At 38.7% G+C, this 18,483-nt stretch overlaps 1 protein-coding gene across 1 annotated transcript in view; it reads right to left on the bottom strand.

Annotated features, from left to right (window-relative positions):
• The window catches only part of SACM1L (SAC1 like phosphatidylinositide phosphatase), a 29,555-nt gene that overhangs the window by 5,833 nt on the left and 5,239 nt on the right, over positions 1 to 18,483 (bottom strand). Inside the window, exons 2-13 of the mRNA XM_005485849.4 lie at positions 15,519 to 15,616; positions 13,823 to 13,897; positions 11,806 to 11,933; positions 10,651 to 10,800; positions 9,324 to 9,383; positions 7,571 to 7,604; positions 4,845 to 4,946; positions 4,021 to 4,106; positions 3,738 to 3,824; positions 3,234 to 3,302; positions 3,066 to 3,145; positions 1,520 to 1,618 (exon numbers count right to left, since the gene is read on the bottom strand). Coding sequence (XP_005485906.2) covers positions 1,520 to 1,618; positions 3,066 to 3,145; positions 3,234 to 3,302; positions 3,738 to 3,824; positions 4,021 to 4,106; positions 4,845 to 4,946; positions 7,571 to 7,604; positions 9,324 to 9,383; positions 10,651 to 10,800; positions 11,806 to 11,933; positions 13,823 to 13,897; positions 15,519 to 15,616 — 1,068 coding nt within the window. The remainder of the gene's footprint in view (positions 1 to 1,519; positions 1,619 to 3,065; positions 3,146 to 3,233; positions 3,303 to 3,737; positions 3,825 to 4,020; positions 4,107 to 4,844; positions 4,947 to 7,570; positions 7,605 to 9,323; positions 9,384 to 10,650; positions 10,801 to 11,805; positions 11,934 to 13,822; positions 13,898 to 15,518; positions 15,617 to 18,483) is intronic.

Here is an 18,483-nt window from a genome sequence, read left to right as displayed (position 1 = left end):
TACATTGTTGAAGACTACAGTGACAATAATACTTGTGAAGTCTTCCTTTTCCCCCCAGGTTCTGGCTACAACAGATATTAGGATAAGATAGTTTTTTATTATCCTATTCAACTAGAAAGGTCTGTTCTTAAATGCTGCATCTCCTATAGCTGCTCTAAATTTAAAAAACTAACAAAGAAGACCTCCATGAACCCAGCTCTCCTTTCTGACAGATCTTCCAGAACTGGATTTAGCCTGCAGAAAATAAGAGTTGTTTACCTCCCTAAGGGTTGCAAAACTATTTTCTGTGAAGATTAGAACTCAGACTTTTCTGTTCCTATTTAAGCAACAGTCGTTACAAATGAAATAAAACAAGTTAGAGCCAGCCTTGAGAATGAGTCTTCAATTTTATATCTTGTTTTAGAGATGGCTTTTTTTAAGTTTTCATTTCAAGGAAATCTGGTTATTTTCTATGCCTCCAGTGGCAGCTGGCAGTAAACAAGTTAAAGGATTTAGCATTAATTCTAAGAATAAAGGATCCTTGCTATATAAGAAAAAACTGCAATCTTATTTCTCCTTATTTGAGGTGTTCAAAGTCAATTTATTCATTAGGTTTTAATGAGTTTTTAAGGTTTGTGGTAGACAGAATAGTAACTATAAGCTGATTAATTTATATCATTCCCATAGCCATCACTCCAGGCAAGAGACTTTATTAACAAGACTCTTGTTCTAGTCCACACCTTACCTCATTTTATTTTGTCAGGACAGACTATACCACTGCTAGTTTTCTACTGTTTTAGCTAATCTACTTTAGTCACAGGGCTCCAAGAACAGGAAGGAAGCAATCAGAAAAGCAGAACAAAGTAAACTACTTCCCTAGCAATCTACAGGTCTACAAGTAGCTATGACCAAAAACCCACTTGTGGAACTAAAGATTTAAATTGATTTGGACATTTTGTGTATTTTGATATGACTACAGAAAATAAGAATGTGTTTCCCTGTGGGTTAGTTATATTAGCAAGGGCTAACAACCAGTGCCAATGCAAGGTTTGGAGCCACAAAAATATGTGTTAGAGAAAACACTTTTACAAATGCCTGTGGAAGGAACACCCAGTGTTTTACACTATGAGGCAGAAGAGTTTGCTGCCAATGCAACCTGGAATTACCATGGATGAAAACAAATATAATCTAAAGAGATTTGCTTTTAAATAGCTCCAGGTGTACGCACATTCATTTCTTTGTCTAACCTTCCACCCAACCTTACAAAGGCAAAGGCAGCTCTTGCCACAACTCAGGGTTGCTGCAATTCTCAGACTCACTTTATGGAGAGGCAATGTGGGCTCTACATCCAACCCCCAACCACGTGTCTAACCTTGCACATGGTGTCAGCAAGACACCAGAGATATGGACACACTAATGCATCTTCTTCACAGATGACTACAGAAGCTCTGTATTACTGTGCCTTAATGCAAGACAACAGAAATTCTGAGAAGTTGTCTCATTTTAACAGCACAGAGGTGAAAGAACTGCAGAGCCTTACCTGAACTCATCTTGCTGGTCTGCCAGTTGATCCATCAAAATCTGAAGCCGATCCCACCTCATCCGACTGCACTCTTTATGGAAGTCAAACGCCACGTATCTGTTCAGAGAGAGAAGCAGCTTTTCAGATTATGTATGGACTGCAGTGAAGGTTACAGAAAATTCTACAGTAAGAGCCTGATCTATAAAACAGGTAGTGACAGAGGACTTGTTTTTCTTCAGAGATGACAGAGCACTGGTAAGATCTGCAGTTGTGCTGAAAGTCATCTTCCTGATGCTGCACCCTTAGTGTGAATGTTGACACCATTTAAAATTCTTTACAAAACACTGTTAGTCTGGGGAAGCACACATTGTGTTCCAAGTTGTGTATATGTTCCATTCTTACAGAAGGGATACAAATCTTAATGTCTTTTTTTTTCCCCCCACCAGGATTCTTTTGTTCTCTGTTCACTTTGAACTAGACACAGGTGTTGAAATACAACATATTTTGCTGACATAATTTCCTCTGTCACTCTAGAAACCTGAGACAGGTTCTGTTTAAGCAGCTAACCTAACTGTCATATGAAAATTAAGCAGCTACTGACTTGGAAAATAATTTTAACAGCTGATTTCTGGCAATAAGTACTCTAAATGAGTGGTACTTGATTAATTAAACATTTATGTGTATATGTTTGCTATGAATAACAGGGCATTACACTCCTCCCCTCAAGCATTCATAACCCAAAAGTTATTTGACAAGATTTCAGGACTGTGCATGAAGAAAGATGAACACTGAAACAATTAACTGAAGTCTTCAGTTTGACTCTGGCAGGTCAACATCATCAAAAACAATTAACCAAGAAAGTGGATTTTGATAGCAGTAGTAAAATAGGGCTGCCAAATACCACTTTTGAACATATACAGTACATCACCAAAATGCACCTTCACATAATTTCACATCTTGGTTTCCACCAGATGACTTTATAGCAAATATGCACAGAATAAAAAAACTAATGCACAGTAATATCAAGGATAAGGTAGAGGGGCAAATAGCTGTGTGGGTTGGATACAAGCTCTCCCTCCAGAAATTAACAAAAGCAAGCACAGACAGGTTGTAAAATTGCGTACTGCACTCTGTATCCCACAAAGGGATGGAATTTCTCATAATCCAACTGGATTCTCCACTCTTGGTCCATTGTTACACTGAGCTCCAGGCATTTAAACTGCTCGTTCCCCTTACTGTTCCATCCAGTTTTGCTAACAGTCAGCACTGCCTCACTAAGTTAGCAATCTAACCAAGCCCTTTTGCCAGAAGCTAGTTCTACAGGGCATGATTTTCCTTTTCCCAAAATGCGGACAATCTCCATTGCATACTATGGCTCCAATACTGGAATTACCATTTTCTCTTACTTTTCTTCCTTATTCTCTGCCTGTGTCTGCTCCTAATAAGTTACTTCATAAATATAAAATGCAAAAAATCACAGAGTTGGTAAAGGCCCCTGAAGAGCTGACCACTCTGCGAGTCTCAGAGGGAATGCTTAAAATGTATCACTTCATGTCACATGTACCTGACCATTCCATTTGCCATGCTGTTCACCATTTTTGAAAAGGTTTGCTCAAGAGGCTTCTCTGAGCCTTTTTGGTTAACCTGGGAAAAGGGAAAACAAAGACAGAATTACTCAGAAGCCTGCTTAGAAGAACAACAACTTTTTCAGGAAGAACAAGGGAAAGCATACCAAGTTGACAATCATTTGCTTTCCATAGCTAATTATTTGTGAGTCAAAATGTCTTTGGAAGCCATCCATCTGGAAAAGAAAGGAAATGGGTTGACAGATGTACACTACTATTAAGATCTGTGCTTTACAAGGAACCACCATTATAATATTTTTGACGATGCTTATTACTGTTTGATGTTCTCTATTGTGCCAAAACATTCCCACTTTCCTCCTCCCAGTCCATTCAGTTCTCCTCATTAAAAATGCTACAGATAAAGAGTATTGTACAGATACTAAAACTGCTGCAAACTGGATCCAAAGAGAAACTACTCCCACTGATGCCTGCATTTTTTTCTGCCTTTTAATTCATTACAAGAAGTACAAGGTTTCTTGCTATTACTTTTAAAAAATAATGCTCAATCCAGTATTGCTGGTTTTTATTCTCCTGATTATAGTTTGCAACCCTATCACACAAACATGAGCCCAGTAACATGTTAAAACCCCAAGACACAAACACTCACATACATGGTTTACTGACTTGCTGATCTGTGGCTTTGGTTTATACTTGAGGTTTGGTCTTTGAGACCAGAAAAAAGGAATAGATCCACGGGTCTGCAAAAGAATGGTAACGGTTTTAAACAGCAGAATTTACAAAACCCACTAGACATTTAAAAATAAAGCAGACAGGTTTATTTTGTGAAACTAATTCAGTCTGTTTGTTTAGTTTATGCTTTTAAATATAGATTGCATATAAGATATGCAAACAAGACAGAGCTATCTATGTATCTGTTCCTTACAGTGACTTTACCTGAACAAACGATGCTTTGCTCCCCTTGTAATGCACAATTTGTTCTGTCTCCACAAAGTTAGCAGCGTGCCCTTCTGAATCAATACCTGTGAAGGAAAAAGACCATGTTAGCTGGCTCAGCCTGCCTGCAAAACAGTGACAGCACATCAGCAAAAGGATTCCTACCCCTCCCTTTTAAGCCCTCACAGGAAGCACAGAGCTGCCTGACAACATAAAATTAAACGCAACCTTGGTAAAAGTTTAATATGATCTACACCAAATTTAAGCAGAACTGTGCTTCTTCAAGTTAACACATTTTGACATTTCTAGCACTAGAGATTATAATTTAATATGAAATGAAATACCAGTGCTCTGACAACAAAATATTCAGAATTCTGTAACAATGGTACTGCAGAAATGGACAAATTTCTTCAAAAGCATGTATGTTGGGGCTAAGAACAGAGAAAGTAATTTAAATTCACTGCCCTGTTTGCTTTTTAACTTGAAACAATTAGAGAACACCACTCAGGGCTCCCCTGCCAGCACCAGTGATGCTCTTACCTGGATTTACTGCTAGACCAAAAGGGCTATTACACACTTGCACTTAGCATAAATGAAAACAGCCATCTGCTAAAAATCACTACAAAACTTTTGCAGTTATGTCTTAAAGACATGAAGAAGAGTCCATTTTAATAAATACCAAAAAATGCTTCGGTTCTTAATATTTTCTTTGGAGGAAGAAGCCCAAGACAAACTAAACAATGTTTTTTCATTTACTCTTAAAGGTAACTCACATGTGCAGATGGAACACATATTTTTTGAATAAATCAGCTTTTTTCTTTTACCTCTTACATAGTAGCGTACACCAGCCCTGAAACAGCTTCTTCTGGAAATAAGCAGCCAGTCAAAACATTTGCCATTAATAGAACAAGAGTGCATAGTGATAACTGATGAACAACACTCAGGAAAAACTCCAACGTTTCATTAGGATATTTTTATACATCAAGGTAGGAAACTTCAAGGAACCAAGAAACTACACTCAAATCTGTAAACATTTGTCACCCCAACAACAGCTGAACATTAAACTTGAGAGACAGTAACAATATTAGGATCAATATGCACATTGCAAAACAACACTCAATGGTGATGTCACTGATGAGCAATCATTAAAACTTCTGTAGTTTTGAGAAAATGTGATTCTAAAGAAGTTTATTCTGTGTCTTATGGTCCTAATTAAAAATTAGGAATCCATCTCATACATAATTTCATTAGACTACCTTAATAGTTTCTTGCCCCTATTGTTTTAAAAATTAACAACTACTTCAAAAATACCTCTTCAAAATTTTTTCTAGGCTTTTAGAAGAGTAGATATCTTGGGGTATACATTTTGCACCCATAAGCACAACATACATCACATCTACAAATGCCAGAACTAGCAGTAAAATAGACTGGCTTTCTAATCTGTGTGAAGAAAAAGAGAATGAACACACATGAAGACTCCAGTGTGAGCTTCTCACACAAGAACAGTTTCCTGTAGCCCAGGCTACATACCCAAAGTGCCAAATACACCTGGGACCGCCCAACAAAAAGGGGCAACAACAATTAGTTTCATCTTTACTCTTGTTTTATGCTACTTATAGTGGCACTTATTTGGGACTGCAGTAAGCTATCAAGTCTTAATAGAGACCAGCAGTCATGAAAAATTTCTCCAGGTAGATTCACCAGTTTGCATGTTTTGCCCCTAAAAACTGAAACCTATCACTTTAAAGCAAGCAAAAGTTTAAAATGGTTAATTTTTAAATTAGTTTACTGCAGTCTTCCCTTTGAAGAGTCTAGATACTTTGTCTCAAGTGAAATTTAGGTTCTGCATCTATGATTCAAATGGGACATAAAGCAGCTGGGTCACACATGAGCACCTCAGCTCTGTTAAAGAACACTGATTTCATACATGAGTCACCCTGATTTCTGTTTGTATTTATGCCAATACTGTTTGTAAACAACCCCCAAAATATAATACAAATTGTCCCCATCTAGAATGTTCTCTCAATTCATAAATTAAGGCTGAAAAATACCCATTCCTCTGTTTCCCTGGAAAATTACTGCCAGGTCCTCTACCCTTTAATTCAACATTTGCACAGGCAACAGTATTCTGCAAGAAAGGTTACCTCTAACATTAGCTGCTTAGCAATTGTCAGCCTATTTTCTGATGGCAATCTGTGCTCACTTAAAATGAGCACAGATTGCCAACAAACTTCCACAACTTCCACATATACAGATAAGGACAAGACAGAATTTACTATTCTTTAGAAGGGCTTTGGTTTGGAGCAGCAAGGTAAATACTTAATGTAGTTCAGGGCTTCAGGTGATTAAAATCTCAACTATCCAAGTCCATTATTTCTCAGCACTGCAAGACTAAAAGCCCAGCACACATAGTTGAAAAAATATATTTGGGTTTACATGGGGAAAAAAAAGGGCAACTTTGATATTATTGAACTATCTGCTAGTGGTGCTGTAACAATTCTGCTGTGGGGTTTTTCTAGCACTTTTACTGCTAGAAATCCCATTTCTTCCAATTCCTGAGTTGTCTACGGTTTTCTGTAATTCTGTTTAAAACAAATATTACTTATGCTAATTTTTTATACAGTGAAGAAACAGGCTCGAGGAAGGTGTTAATTGCAGTCTGTCAGTTGTTAATTGCAATTTACCCAGAACCAGCAGGATAAGGATTAGGGTGTTTCAATATCTCCCTTTTGCTCTCTTTCCTTTGTCTCTCTGCCTACTCCCACAACATTTTCCATTAAGTGAAGTCACAGGGAAGGACTGGAGATCTGCCAGCTGCTGACAGTCCTATCAGATCAACTGATTCCATCTGGAAACCATTCCTTGCACACACCTGAGGGGCCTTTGCAATGGATGAACAAAGCAGAACATGGCATGAGTTGCTCTGTCCAGCCTTGCCAGTCCTTTTCATACTCGGTCCAGGAGCAACTACCTGGGACTTACTGTTTATCACACACTGCCTCCAGAAAGTGTTCAGCTTCCTTGCAGCATTCATCCCTTCTCAAAAATAAACTCATGACTGCTTTGCTAAAAAGGCAGTTTCCCAAACTGTTGGTGTAGAAAAAGCAGCTGTCCAGGAAAAGCATTCCAGGAGCCTTCAGCAGAACTTATCCTTTTAGTCATCAACATCCATAAGCACTCCTTCAAGTCAAAACTGTCCTCCCTTATTTTGTATCTAAATTAAATGCATCCTTATAGCAAGATAAAAAAGTACTAAAGCTGATGGGAGAGCATCTGCCATATTAATCTTAACCTTCCTATTGACAGTTATGCAAACCAAGACTGTAAAATCAAATACATTAAACCCATAAAGCAGAATATTCCAGGGAGTTAACACAGGAGTAGACTATCAAACAATATGGAACACTCATATATGAGCAAACTATAACTTATTTGTGACAATGTGCTCTGTGTTATAATTGCCAGTGTAACAACAGAGCAGCCTCACAGCAGCCATTTTGTTACTGGACCACCCATTTCCAGTGCACAGTTTTACAGAACAAAAGGATACATCCATGCATCACTGGTGTAGCAAACCTATGGATCTGAAAAACACAAACACATGTGAAAACTATTAAACACTAGTAACCAAAAAAGGTAAGTGAGTGATTATGCTTTGCCTAAGGATTGTGTGGTAGTTTCATATACTTTACTTTTTGTTTAAGGTGAAGCATTCCTTTCTGAGGAAAAAAGTTCAGGGAAAACAGCAACATATGCAACCCTTATCAGCAGGAAGAAAAAAGTAAAAGTCTAATCCTAATTAAGCAGCCTAGACAAAAAGCAAGCTGCTTTGTCCTCCCTATACATGGCATTTATTCTCCTACAAACACACCAGATATAAAGCAATGCTTGCTGAAAAACCTTTGACACGGTGTGTTTGCTTTACCTCCCCAGAAGGACATATGCAGAGACAGTAGTTACAGAAGCCTTCAGTAAGATGTATTTTTATGTGAGTAATGTTCAAAATGCCTGCTCCAGGGTTTTTCCTGTATTTCCATTCCTGAATAACTTAATCTTTCAAGAAAACGCTAAAGTTCAATACTAGAAGTCAGAAATTCCACACTTAACATTACCAAAAACTGTTCCTGCATCAAGACACCTGTAATCAATGAGAGGGGAAGCATGGCCTAAAAATATCAGTTACCTCTCTTTTCAGCTTCTGTGCTATGTGCCCTAGGTCTGTTTTCACTAGCCAGCCACACTTGATTTTCCTTTGCTGTTCCCACCACAGCTTCTCTCTCATTTCCCAAGCTTTATTTGCATAGCACTATGCAAACTTTAGACCCAGTAATATGCCCCTGGAATATGCACAACAGCCCTTCTCCAACTGCTATCTTCCCATTCCAGAAGCCGTGCACAATGCAGCCTTCTGGAACAGTGCTGTCTAACGTACCAACACATCTCCACAGGTTACCCCCTGGAATATCCCCCTGGAATATGCACAACAGCCCTTCTCCAATTGCTATCTCCACATTCCAGAAGCAGTGCACAATGCAGCCTTTTGGAACAGCGCTGTCTAATGTACCAGCACATCTCCACAGGTTACTGAGGCAGAAATAGAAGCTGTGCGTCACTTGCTTTGATAAATGCAAAGCACTGCTGGAGAGGGGAGGCGGCTGGAGTGCAGGCAATCCAAGGAGTTTAACAGACAGAGGAGGTCTCTGGCAGGAAGGAGCTTAGACAGTCTGGCCATTCAGGTGCCACAGCTGTGGCTCATGGTCATGCACTTGTATTTGCTGGATTAAGTGAATTCAAGGGTTACAATGCTAGCCTTCATTTAAAATTAACTGGAAGAATCTAAATTGTCAGTCTTACTTTCAATTACCAGCTTTATGATCTGTTCACTAGCAAAATGGAATTTAAACTGCATTCATAGAGAATGATGAGAGACAGTCTTAGGGAAAAAAGCGATGAACTGGACCTCGCCTATACCCAAAGATAAATAAATAAAGAAATAAACTTCAAAAACTTGAAAAGCATACACTGTGCAGTGTAACTTCCCCTTTGGTTTATATGAGCAGCTATCTTCACAGCACAGTACTTTCAAATACTGACACTTTCAAAAAAGTAGCTTTCTAGAAGTACTACTGAGGACATTGACAAAGTTGGAAGTTTGAAAGCAGAAGACTCACTGTGCTAAACTAGATGATGATTAGGCATGTTATACTAGATTCTGGCTGTCTGAAAGGGACAGAATCACAAAAAGATATTGCATACTAATAGCAGAAGTATATTTGTTCCCAGAATCATTACTAAGTGTTTACCTCTGGTTGAGCAATAAATTCTCTCAGAAGGTGCCCATTCCATACAAACCGTGGATCTGCCTGCAGCAAGAAACAAAAAGCCAAGATGCTTTTAGAGACTGTCAGTTCTGTTTAATTCAACATAAAGGCAGTATCATAGCATCCACAGCATCATGTAAATTTACATGAACGGGTACAAATGGAGATGAAGTTCCCTTCTTTCGTCAGCAGCCTTCATATCCTCAACTAGAAATCTAAATAAAGATTGGAGAGAGCTATTCTTTTAGCTACTCTTGCATGACACTTCTAAACCACTGACAACTGAGCTGCAGAACATAATGCATTGGTGCCCCTACGCTGTGGTTGTTTCCTTCTACCAGTACTGTTATAAAAAACAACAAACACAAATATCAAATAATAACACCCACACTCCAAACACAAACCAGACTTCTCTCTTGCAGAGAAAAACTGGAGATGTTCAAAATTGCCCTAATCCTTTTGAAAAGCCATTATACTGCAGCCATGGGCATATGAAATTACACTGCAATTAACCATATGATATCTGAATTTACTTGTAATTGATGTTTTTTTACTGTACTTTGCCTTTCAAACAACCTTCTGAAGTGACACAATTTTAAGGCAAACCAATCCTTTTGTGTCCTTGTTCTCCCTGGCAAGAGCACTGCCTGAGCAACATTTGATGATGCAAAACAATCCCCAAACGTAAACAGTTTTTCCAATATTAAAAAACCAAACCAAAACAAAACCCCATCAATACATACACAAGAAAATTTCAAGTTCAAATTGCATTTGGCTGCTGCCTTTAAGACAAAAGCAGCATACTAAATTCATGCTTCACACAAAGAATTGGAATACTTCAGAAAGAATACAACATCCCAAGACTGACAGCCATAAAACCTTCAGATCTATCCCAAGTCATCCTGGAAAAGAACAGGAACACAAGCACAACTTACTCCACTTTGGATTCCTTCCCCCCACTCAAAGGAATGACTTGCTTTCTCTCAATTGCCCAAAATGCTCAGCTCCTTCTTGTAATTAGAAGTGTTCAATATGAGAGGCAATATTTAATTTCTTTTGGATTTTTCAAAGTCAGTTTAAAGTACACTTTAGAAGTGGTTCCAACTGCCAATCTGGAAGTGAGACATGAGATCAGAACAGATCCCTAGAACGTTGTGCTGCTCACAAGCTACGAGACTTGTGTGGACCAGTGTGTTCAGATACAACCCCTAACAGCTTGGAGAAAACACCAGCATCATTTAAACATCATCTGCACCAAACTGACTGACAATTTGCAAGACACAGACATGAAGCAAACTCAAATGCTTACCCTCTCTAGAAGGCTCATCTCCTGGAACTCTGGGCTGGTGTTGGCCAGCCGCTGCAGGGTGTGTGTTAGGTCGTAGGTTGTTGAGAAGTAAAACCCGTCCACGCTCAAGACATGGTTAAGCATTGATAAAAATACTTTATTGTCCTGCAACTGTTGGGATGAGGAAAGAACAAAAGAGCTGTCAGATACTGCTATCAAAATATTTTACTCTTGTAAGCTACCACTACTTTTTGAAGTGATGAGATGACTTTTGCTAGTGCTCTAGCAATACATGACATCATCCAGAGATTACCACACAAGAAGGAAAGCATGAGAGTGCAATTCTGATACCAGTTCACTGGTAACTTGCAGCTAGCACACTGCAATCAAATTCTGCAACAACAGTGGAGAGCAGAGAACAGTATTCCAGTGAGGCAAATAGCTACTGATATTAAACAAATCCTAACAATTCCCAAGCAAAAGGGAAACTGTTGGTTTCCCTGAAAACTATTCAGTCAAAAAAACCCCAAAAAACAAGATGGTAAGACAAAAGGAAAGTTATAATCTATGCTCTGGTTCAACCTCACTCCTTTCCTGAAAAAGCATCAAATTCCCTCCCAGCTCCATTGGTTAGATACCCTGACCTGCTCTTTATCAATCCATTACAAATCTGTTTTAAAAAAAACCTTCACCTATCTCTCCCTCAAAAAGGTAAAAGTCAAATTTTCCCTGCTGAGTAATTAAGTAATTGAACAATTCCAATAAAGAAAGCAGGACAGATAAGGTGACAGCTATGCAGTTTATTGTAGGGGCTGTCAGAAGAGTAAACCTCTGAGAAAGACTTAACAGAAGCATTAAGAAGGGTGTACCATTTAATAGAAGCAAAAATGCACATCCATAAGCTGCAATGATATTCTAAGTTGTACCATGTGAGTTTATCACCTTGAATTTTATATACTTTTTATCACCTTGATTTTATATACATCCATACCCAAATATTAGAGCCATTCTAGTAACGTGAACAAATCAGAAAAGGGTATTGTTCAAAGAGCTTCCAAGCTTCCAAAAAAAAAAAAAAAGAATTTATAGCTTCCTCATGTGGGAATCCACAAAATCAGAGAATTTTGAGAAAACTGCAAAAGGCAGGCTCCACACTCCCCTAATCAATGTACCTACCTGAATATCAGTTAAGTGCAGCATGGTCTTTTTGTAGGAGAGGATGTCAAAGTCTGTTGCTTTCCAGATTGCATGACCAAAAATCTCACCTACTTTTTTCTTTTTTGTTATTACAATAAGATATGTGCCTGTAAATCAGAAAGAACAAAGTTTAAAAAAGGCAAAAAATTGCATGTATTGAGAAAAGCAGCCTATACCATATCAGAAAACTGAAACCAACAGGACTTTGTGTTCTTAAGTGTAGCAAAACACACAGGGCTGGAGCAAAAGCAAAATGTACTTTCTAAGCTACCTACTTCTCTATGTTCAGAGATCTCGAGCTGCTCACTAAGTTTAAGGAACTTTAAAAACAGCAGACAACATAAAGTGTCACCTACTCTTACTTCTGATCAGTGAAAGTCTGAAAATCTTCAGGTTTGCCAACTCAGAAAGAGGCCAATGCTCTTGAATGTGGTTTGAAAAGCACAGAGTAAGCCCAAAATACATGAAAGGAAGTATGCTTCAAAAGCAAAAAAGACTATTCGACTTCTCAAGAAAAAATATTCCTCCTAACAGATTCAAAACTGTACAAAGATTTGGGGTTCTTTTACCTATTTAAGCCAGGAAGTGTGCTGTTTCCCTGGCTGTATGAGTAGCAAAGCAAAAAACCTACCCATAATCATGGACAGTTCACTCAGAGCAATTAATTTACACTTGCTGGTGAACACAACACAACCATATTTCTAAGCACAGCATATTTCAGTATCACCTTGTTTTTGAAGAAAAATTTTACTCTTAATACTGCAATAGGCGAAGAATATTTATATTTGTTAAAGATGCTGCATTGCTAGACACAGGGTCAGTTTTACAGTTCACAGCAGTGAACTGCCTAATAACACTTAGCTGAACATTTAATTTAACTAATAACATCTTCACTTTGACAGCTGTATGCTAACACTCAGTGCAAAGCTCTGGGGGACAGAATGAAAAAAAACCCAAGCTTTTAAGAGACATAACATATTCTATATTTTATTTAATATTCAGGCAGATGAAAAGTAGTCATTACCAAGCCTGTAAGTGATGACAATTCCCCTTTGGGGCAGTTCAGTTATCAAACAGTCAGCACTCGTGGAGTCCCTAAGACACATGTATCCATTCATTGCTCTTACTCTGCAAGACCACAATTCTTTAGAATGTGGGCATAGAAAGTTCAGCAGCTTTAAGATCCTGCAGAAGTCACTGCATTCAACACAATGACCCTTTGCCTCAGTTGGGAATACTGCAGTGAGTGATCTCTAATCCCTTCTACATATGGGGGTTTTATTCAGTATGTATGCTGCTTATTACATCATTTTTCAGAGTATTTCAGTCTCAAACTCAACCAAATTTTATAAAAAGGATTGTTGGAGCAGCAATGCTTACTTTCCCAAAAGCTTCCACTTGATGCATCATGTGTATTCAGGACACTGGCTGCTTAGACCTGAGACACTTAGAAAAACTGGACAACTTATTCTTATATTATCCTAGAACTCTCCAAACTTAGAATTGTTCCAGTCTGCCCTTGCCCTTTTCATGTTGGATTTTCTTTGCATTTGTAGGGCAGCTGCAACACAATCATTACTTGAACAGCTGCATCTACTTGTCTATCCTCCAGTCACTCTCAGCTATTTGTGTACCATGAGTATTGATCAAGCTTCACAACACAACACTTCTGTTGCACCAAATCCTGCAGCTCAGATTAAAATAGTTACAAAGAATAAGTAGATGAGCTTTGCACTCATTTGAAATGCATTTCTTATAACTCAAACAACTACCAGTTAACCCTACCTTTAGAGCACCTCCTGGTTTAAGAGTTACCCACACATTTGTGATAAAGTAGATTTGGATGCCTCCATCCTCTAGAGGCCACATGGAAAGCCTATCACACTGATGAAAGTGCATCCTCAGATACTTGCAAATACTATTTTTGCCTTTAAAGCTTCTTCAGCAATCTATTTTGTCTAAGTATTTTTAAAGAGCAGAGTCCTGTTCTCCTTACCTGCCACCAATCGGATTGTTCCCAAAATACCAAATATAGGCCTTGTAACAGCTGAAGGGGGAACATCTTTTTTAACTGAAAAGCAGAAAAAAATAACATCAGAATTTCAGAATGCTTCTTTCATGACTGTATTGGAACACAATTAGAACTAGGTTTCTCCAGCCTTCCCTGTCAAATCAAGTTTTGCTACAGTATAAGAATATTTATAAGTATATAAATATAAGTATATTTAAGTATAAGAAAGAAAGCAGCTGAATTTCAAAGCCTGATGGAGCTCTGGGAGGAGGATCTGGGATTCTAACCCACCTTCTAACCAATTTCTCAAATTTAATCAAACTAGTCATTCAGTTAAATTCGAGCTTATTTTCATGATAGCATAGCAAGCAGATTCCTCAATAATGTATTGTCCTGACAGCTTCCAGAAGCTTTGTTTTGAAGCCATCAAGACATAAAGGATAACCAAACCACAAGTGCTTGTGCCTCCCAGGTCTGCTTGTATCTTCTGAACCTTAGTCTATTTCTGTCTCACAAGACCTAAGCTGTCTCTGCAATACTACCAACAGCAGCACACACGAGGCAAGGGACACAGTATTCCAAACAATACACCAGGAGAGCCAAAAAGGATCCAAATCTCAATTAAAAGTCTTATAATGTGTAAGTTTAATCTATCTACATTTCTAAAACAACAGAAGGGATTTTAGAGAAATTGAAAGAAACTCAAACCATTCCCCAGAATGAAGCATTTTTTGAGAACTCAGAAAACTGAGAAAGGTAACCCTGGAATCTACTTTTGCTTTAAACACCTTGCAGGTTCATCTGATAAAAGAGCAGCAGTAAGAGAGATGCAGACTGACAAAAGACTTGGGATCACTATTTTGACAGTTTTGAAGGGACAGTTTTGAAAGAGAAATTGAAATAATCTACTATGATACCAAAAGTATCAGTGGGATGGGCACACTGTTCTTACATGAAGGATACAAGAAGCCTTATAGAAGAGAGACAATGACTGCTTTTATATTACTATTACTGTAGCATTTCTGTCTGTTTGGAGATCAGTAATACTGTGCTACCAAACTCCTGAAGTATCAAAAAGGAAGTCACCCAGTGCCTTCATTTTACTGTTATTTAATCAAAGTTCTTTGTTTCATACTCTTTTAAAAATGTAACTAAAATTTTCAAGACGTCAACAGGCTTAAGACTCTTCCCACTGACGTCTGAATCTGGATTTGCAACACAGAATGAAAATTTCTAGTAAGAAGTTTTTTACTGTTGCTATTTCTGGAGGCATTATGAAAAGTCAGGTTTCAGTTTTATATAAAAGACAGCACTGGGACAATGTGCAAAAGCTGAAGAATGCCAGTATTCAATCCTTTCCCTGTTTGATCTTGAACTTCTAGCACCAACCCCAACTAGGCTGGATGAGTCAGCTTCCCCTGTTGTGATGGACAGTCTTACCAAAGAACAGGCAAGCACTATCACCCTGGGAACCCTCAGCATCAAACCCACAGCCAAAAGGCATCTGAAACAAAGCTCTGCAGAACAGAATGCAAAGCATTGTTTTAAACAGTAACAAAGTAAAAACAATTATGTCAGTATTATCTCAGTAATGTCCTGAAGATCTTCTTGGACTTCTAGAGTAAAACAGACAAAAAGGACAGAGAAGACTGTATTGAGAAGTACTGGTGAGGAGAGTCACCTGTAAGAGTGACTTCTGTGGAGACTCTGTCAATGGCAAGCACATCATCTGCTCCATCATCGCAGGCTTCCACATAGAACTTCTCTGGCGTTATATGCCTGTAGGGGGAGAGACAGGAAAAAGGAATTAGTTTAGCAGAACTTAGTTGGGGTTTGTTTATTCTTCACCATGTGAAGACAGAGCAATCAATTTTACACCTTATTTCAGCTGCCAAATAGCAAAATTCTCACTGGATTGCTTCTCAACAGCCACTGATGTTGGCAGTGGGCAAAATAAAATCAAAAAAAGCCCCAAGTCCAGCTCATCAGCTATTGCAAAATTAATGGCCTGCTTAACAATCTTAATCCTGTTCCATTACCATAAGGTAAAGACATGGAAGTAAATTTGTGCATGTAGTGGTCCACTCTGATTCCTGTAAGCTTGAACCATATCTGATAAGCCAAAACCCAACACAAAGTCAGAAGTTTTTAAACCAAAAACAGATCAGACCGCATCCTTAATGCAAGTCTAATAAACATAAATTGTAAACACACCTGTTTCACATTAGTGTTGTCAGTATTGCAAGAATCCACTGGAAACAACACAGAAGAAATGGAAAAGTTCAAGTGGCACACTAATTTATTGAAGCAGGGGTCTCAACACTACCATTTCCCAGACAAGTTAGCCAGGTGTACATAACACATGTGGCATTAACAGGTACCCCTGCACCAGACAGACAAGTCACACATCGGCTTCCTGTTCACATCTCATTCCATCTTTGCTGTCCTTCCCCCCAAAACCAGCACAAAACCCAATGCTAGTCATAAACAGTTTTTAGAAGTGTTCCTTAAAACCACACCCATTGTGGTAATTGCAACAAGCCAGACATGTTACACTTTGAATCGAGAGGAGGGATATGCAGAAGTGGCTTGTAGCCATACACAGGAAATGCTCAGGAAACAAACAAAATGCCCCAAACATTCCTAAACTATTGCTCTTGACTCTTACAGTGATTTTCTTAGTTTAAGGCTTGACAAGACATGGGGTCAGAGTTTTAAAATTCTTGTTCTGGTAACAGAGTAGGTATTTTTAGGCTCCTTCTCCCTAAATAGATCTTGCATTTCTACGCATCTTTTATTTTTTTTAATGCTTCAGAAAGCTGAATTAGAATCCTAATTTAGATCAGAGGAGTCTGATAGCCAGGTCTGGTAGCAGGGTGAGGGGGGCCACTACAGAACTGGCTGCTGTGAGAAGCTGCTGGAAGCCTCCTGTGTCTGACAGAGCCAATCTCAGCCAGCTCCAAGACAGACCCACTGCTGGCCAACGCCAACCCACCAGTGATGGTGGCAGCACTTCCAGAATAACATTTAAAAAGGGGGAAAAACACTCATGTATAACAGCAGCAGGGGAGAGGAGTGAGAATGTGTGATAGAAACAACCCCGCAGACATCAAGGTCAGTGCATAACAAGGGGCAGAAGGCGCTCCAGGAGCTGAGCAGAGATTCCCCTGCAGCCCCTGGTGAAAGCCAGTGAGGCAAAGCCTCCCTCTGCAGCCCAGGGAGGTGCCTGGCAGAGCACAGACCCACCTGCAGCCCTTGGAGCGCCTCAGCAGAGCAGGGGGATGCTGGTTAGAACAGGGTGCTAATGACACCAGTGTTGGAGGTTTGAATAGAGTAAATACTGAACTGAAAAATTCCACCAAACAACATAACACAACAAACTGTAAAGCAATTAATAGTTAAGTGTTCATTCATTAGATAATTTAACTTCATTATAGTTCATGGGTCCTAAAATGGGAAACATATCTACAGTATTTCCTTTGTAAATCAGCATCCTTAAATCTTTCATGTACACATCTTAAATGCTTTATCTTTGAAAATAAAAGTAAGTAAGAAATATAAACATGCAGTTCACTGAACACTGAAGCCTTAAAACACCCATTTTACCTCCATTGCTTCTGTTTTTGATGAAGTGCACATGAGCATCCCCAGCTCTTTAGGGGAGTTTCACAGCAATAATGGGAGCTGTCTTCATGGCAAAAAGCAAACAAGCTTACACAGATAGAACAGGGGCAAGACAAGCTTAAAGACACCTACAAACCCTCACTTTGATAAAGAATCCAAAAAGAAAAGAGATTATACCATTTAAGGTGCAGTCAGAAAGCTACTGCTAACTGGCAGGAGGCAGCAGGACACATTTTTTCCACAAGAGAAAGCTGCAGCTCATTGGTTTAGTTGAATGCTCATCTTTCTCTGGGATGTCAGCTGACACACAAGATTCCAGCTAAAACAACAACTGGGAAGAGACTCTATGAAGTTTAATATTGGATCTGTTGTGCCATTAGCACAGATGCTCTTATAGACTCTTACTCATCTGAGCATCTCAAGCAAAGTAAGTTGAAAAAAACACATTAACTTATCAGGTCATAAACAAAGTGTTGAGAATACAGTTTCAGTTTTTGAATACTCTGCATGAAGAGCACAACACAGACAAGACATCTACACTGACTGTACAGAGCACAAAAATTTCCATCCATGGTAATATTTTTAAAAGCTGCTCCTTACACTATAAAGTGCAACATGGCCATGACACTACTACAGTCTCAGAACAGAGATTCACATGCATATTGGTTAAAGCCTGTTTTTAACCAACAGAGAAGCAGCTTACAAACCTCAAATAATTGTCATATAACAAATGTTTTCTTTATCACACGCAAGAATAACAATTTCTCCCTGAAGAACAAGAAGTCTTTTATCTCAATATCTCCAAACTGAAAAGAAACCAGAGAGAATTGGGGCTGCCACTGCAAATCATGCTGTTCTCTCAATGTGTGTCATACATCTTGCTCTGCAAGATCACATCCCAGCATTTCTCTCTCTCAAATCCTAGACCACAATATTTCCTGCCACTACCACTGCTTTTAACAACTTTATCATCTTCATTTCCTTTTACACAATGTCTAGAGTTTAAGCAAAACTAGAAGTTT

The sequence above is a fragment of the Zonotrichia albicollis genome, chromosome 1, assembly GCF_047830755.1.
Source record: "Zonotrichia albicollis isolate bZonAlb1 chromosome 1, bZonAlb1.hap1, whole genome shotgun sequence".
In the NCBI taxonomy this organism is placed as follows: Eukaryota; Metazoa; Chordata; class Aves; order Passeriformes; family Passerellidae; genus Zonotrichia; species Zonotrichia albicollis.
The sequence above is the reverse complement of the archived record's forward strand: the minus strand, read 5'-3'. Positions and strand labels throughout refer to the sequence as shown.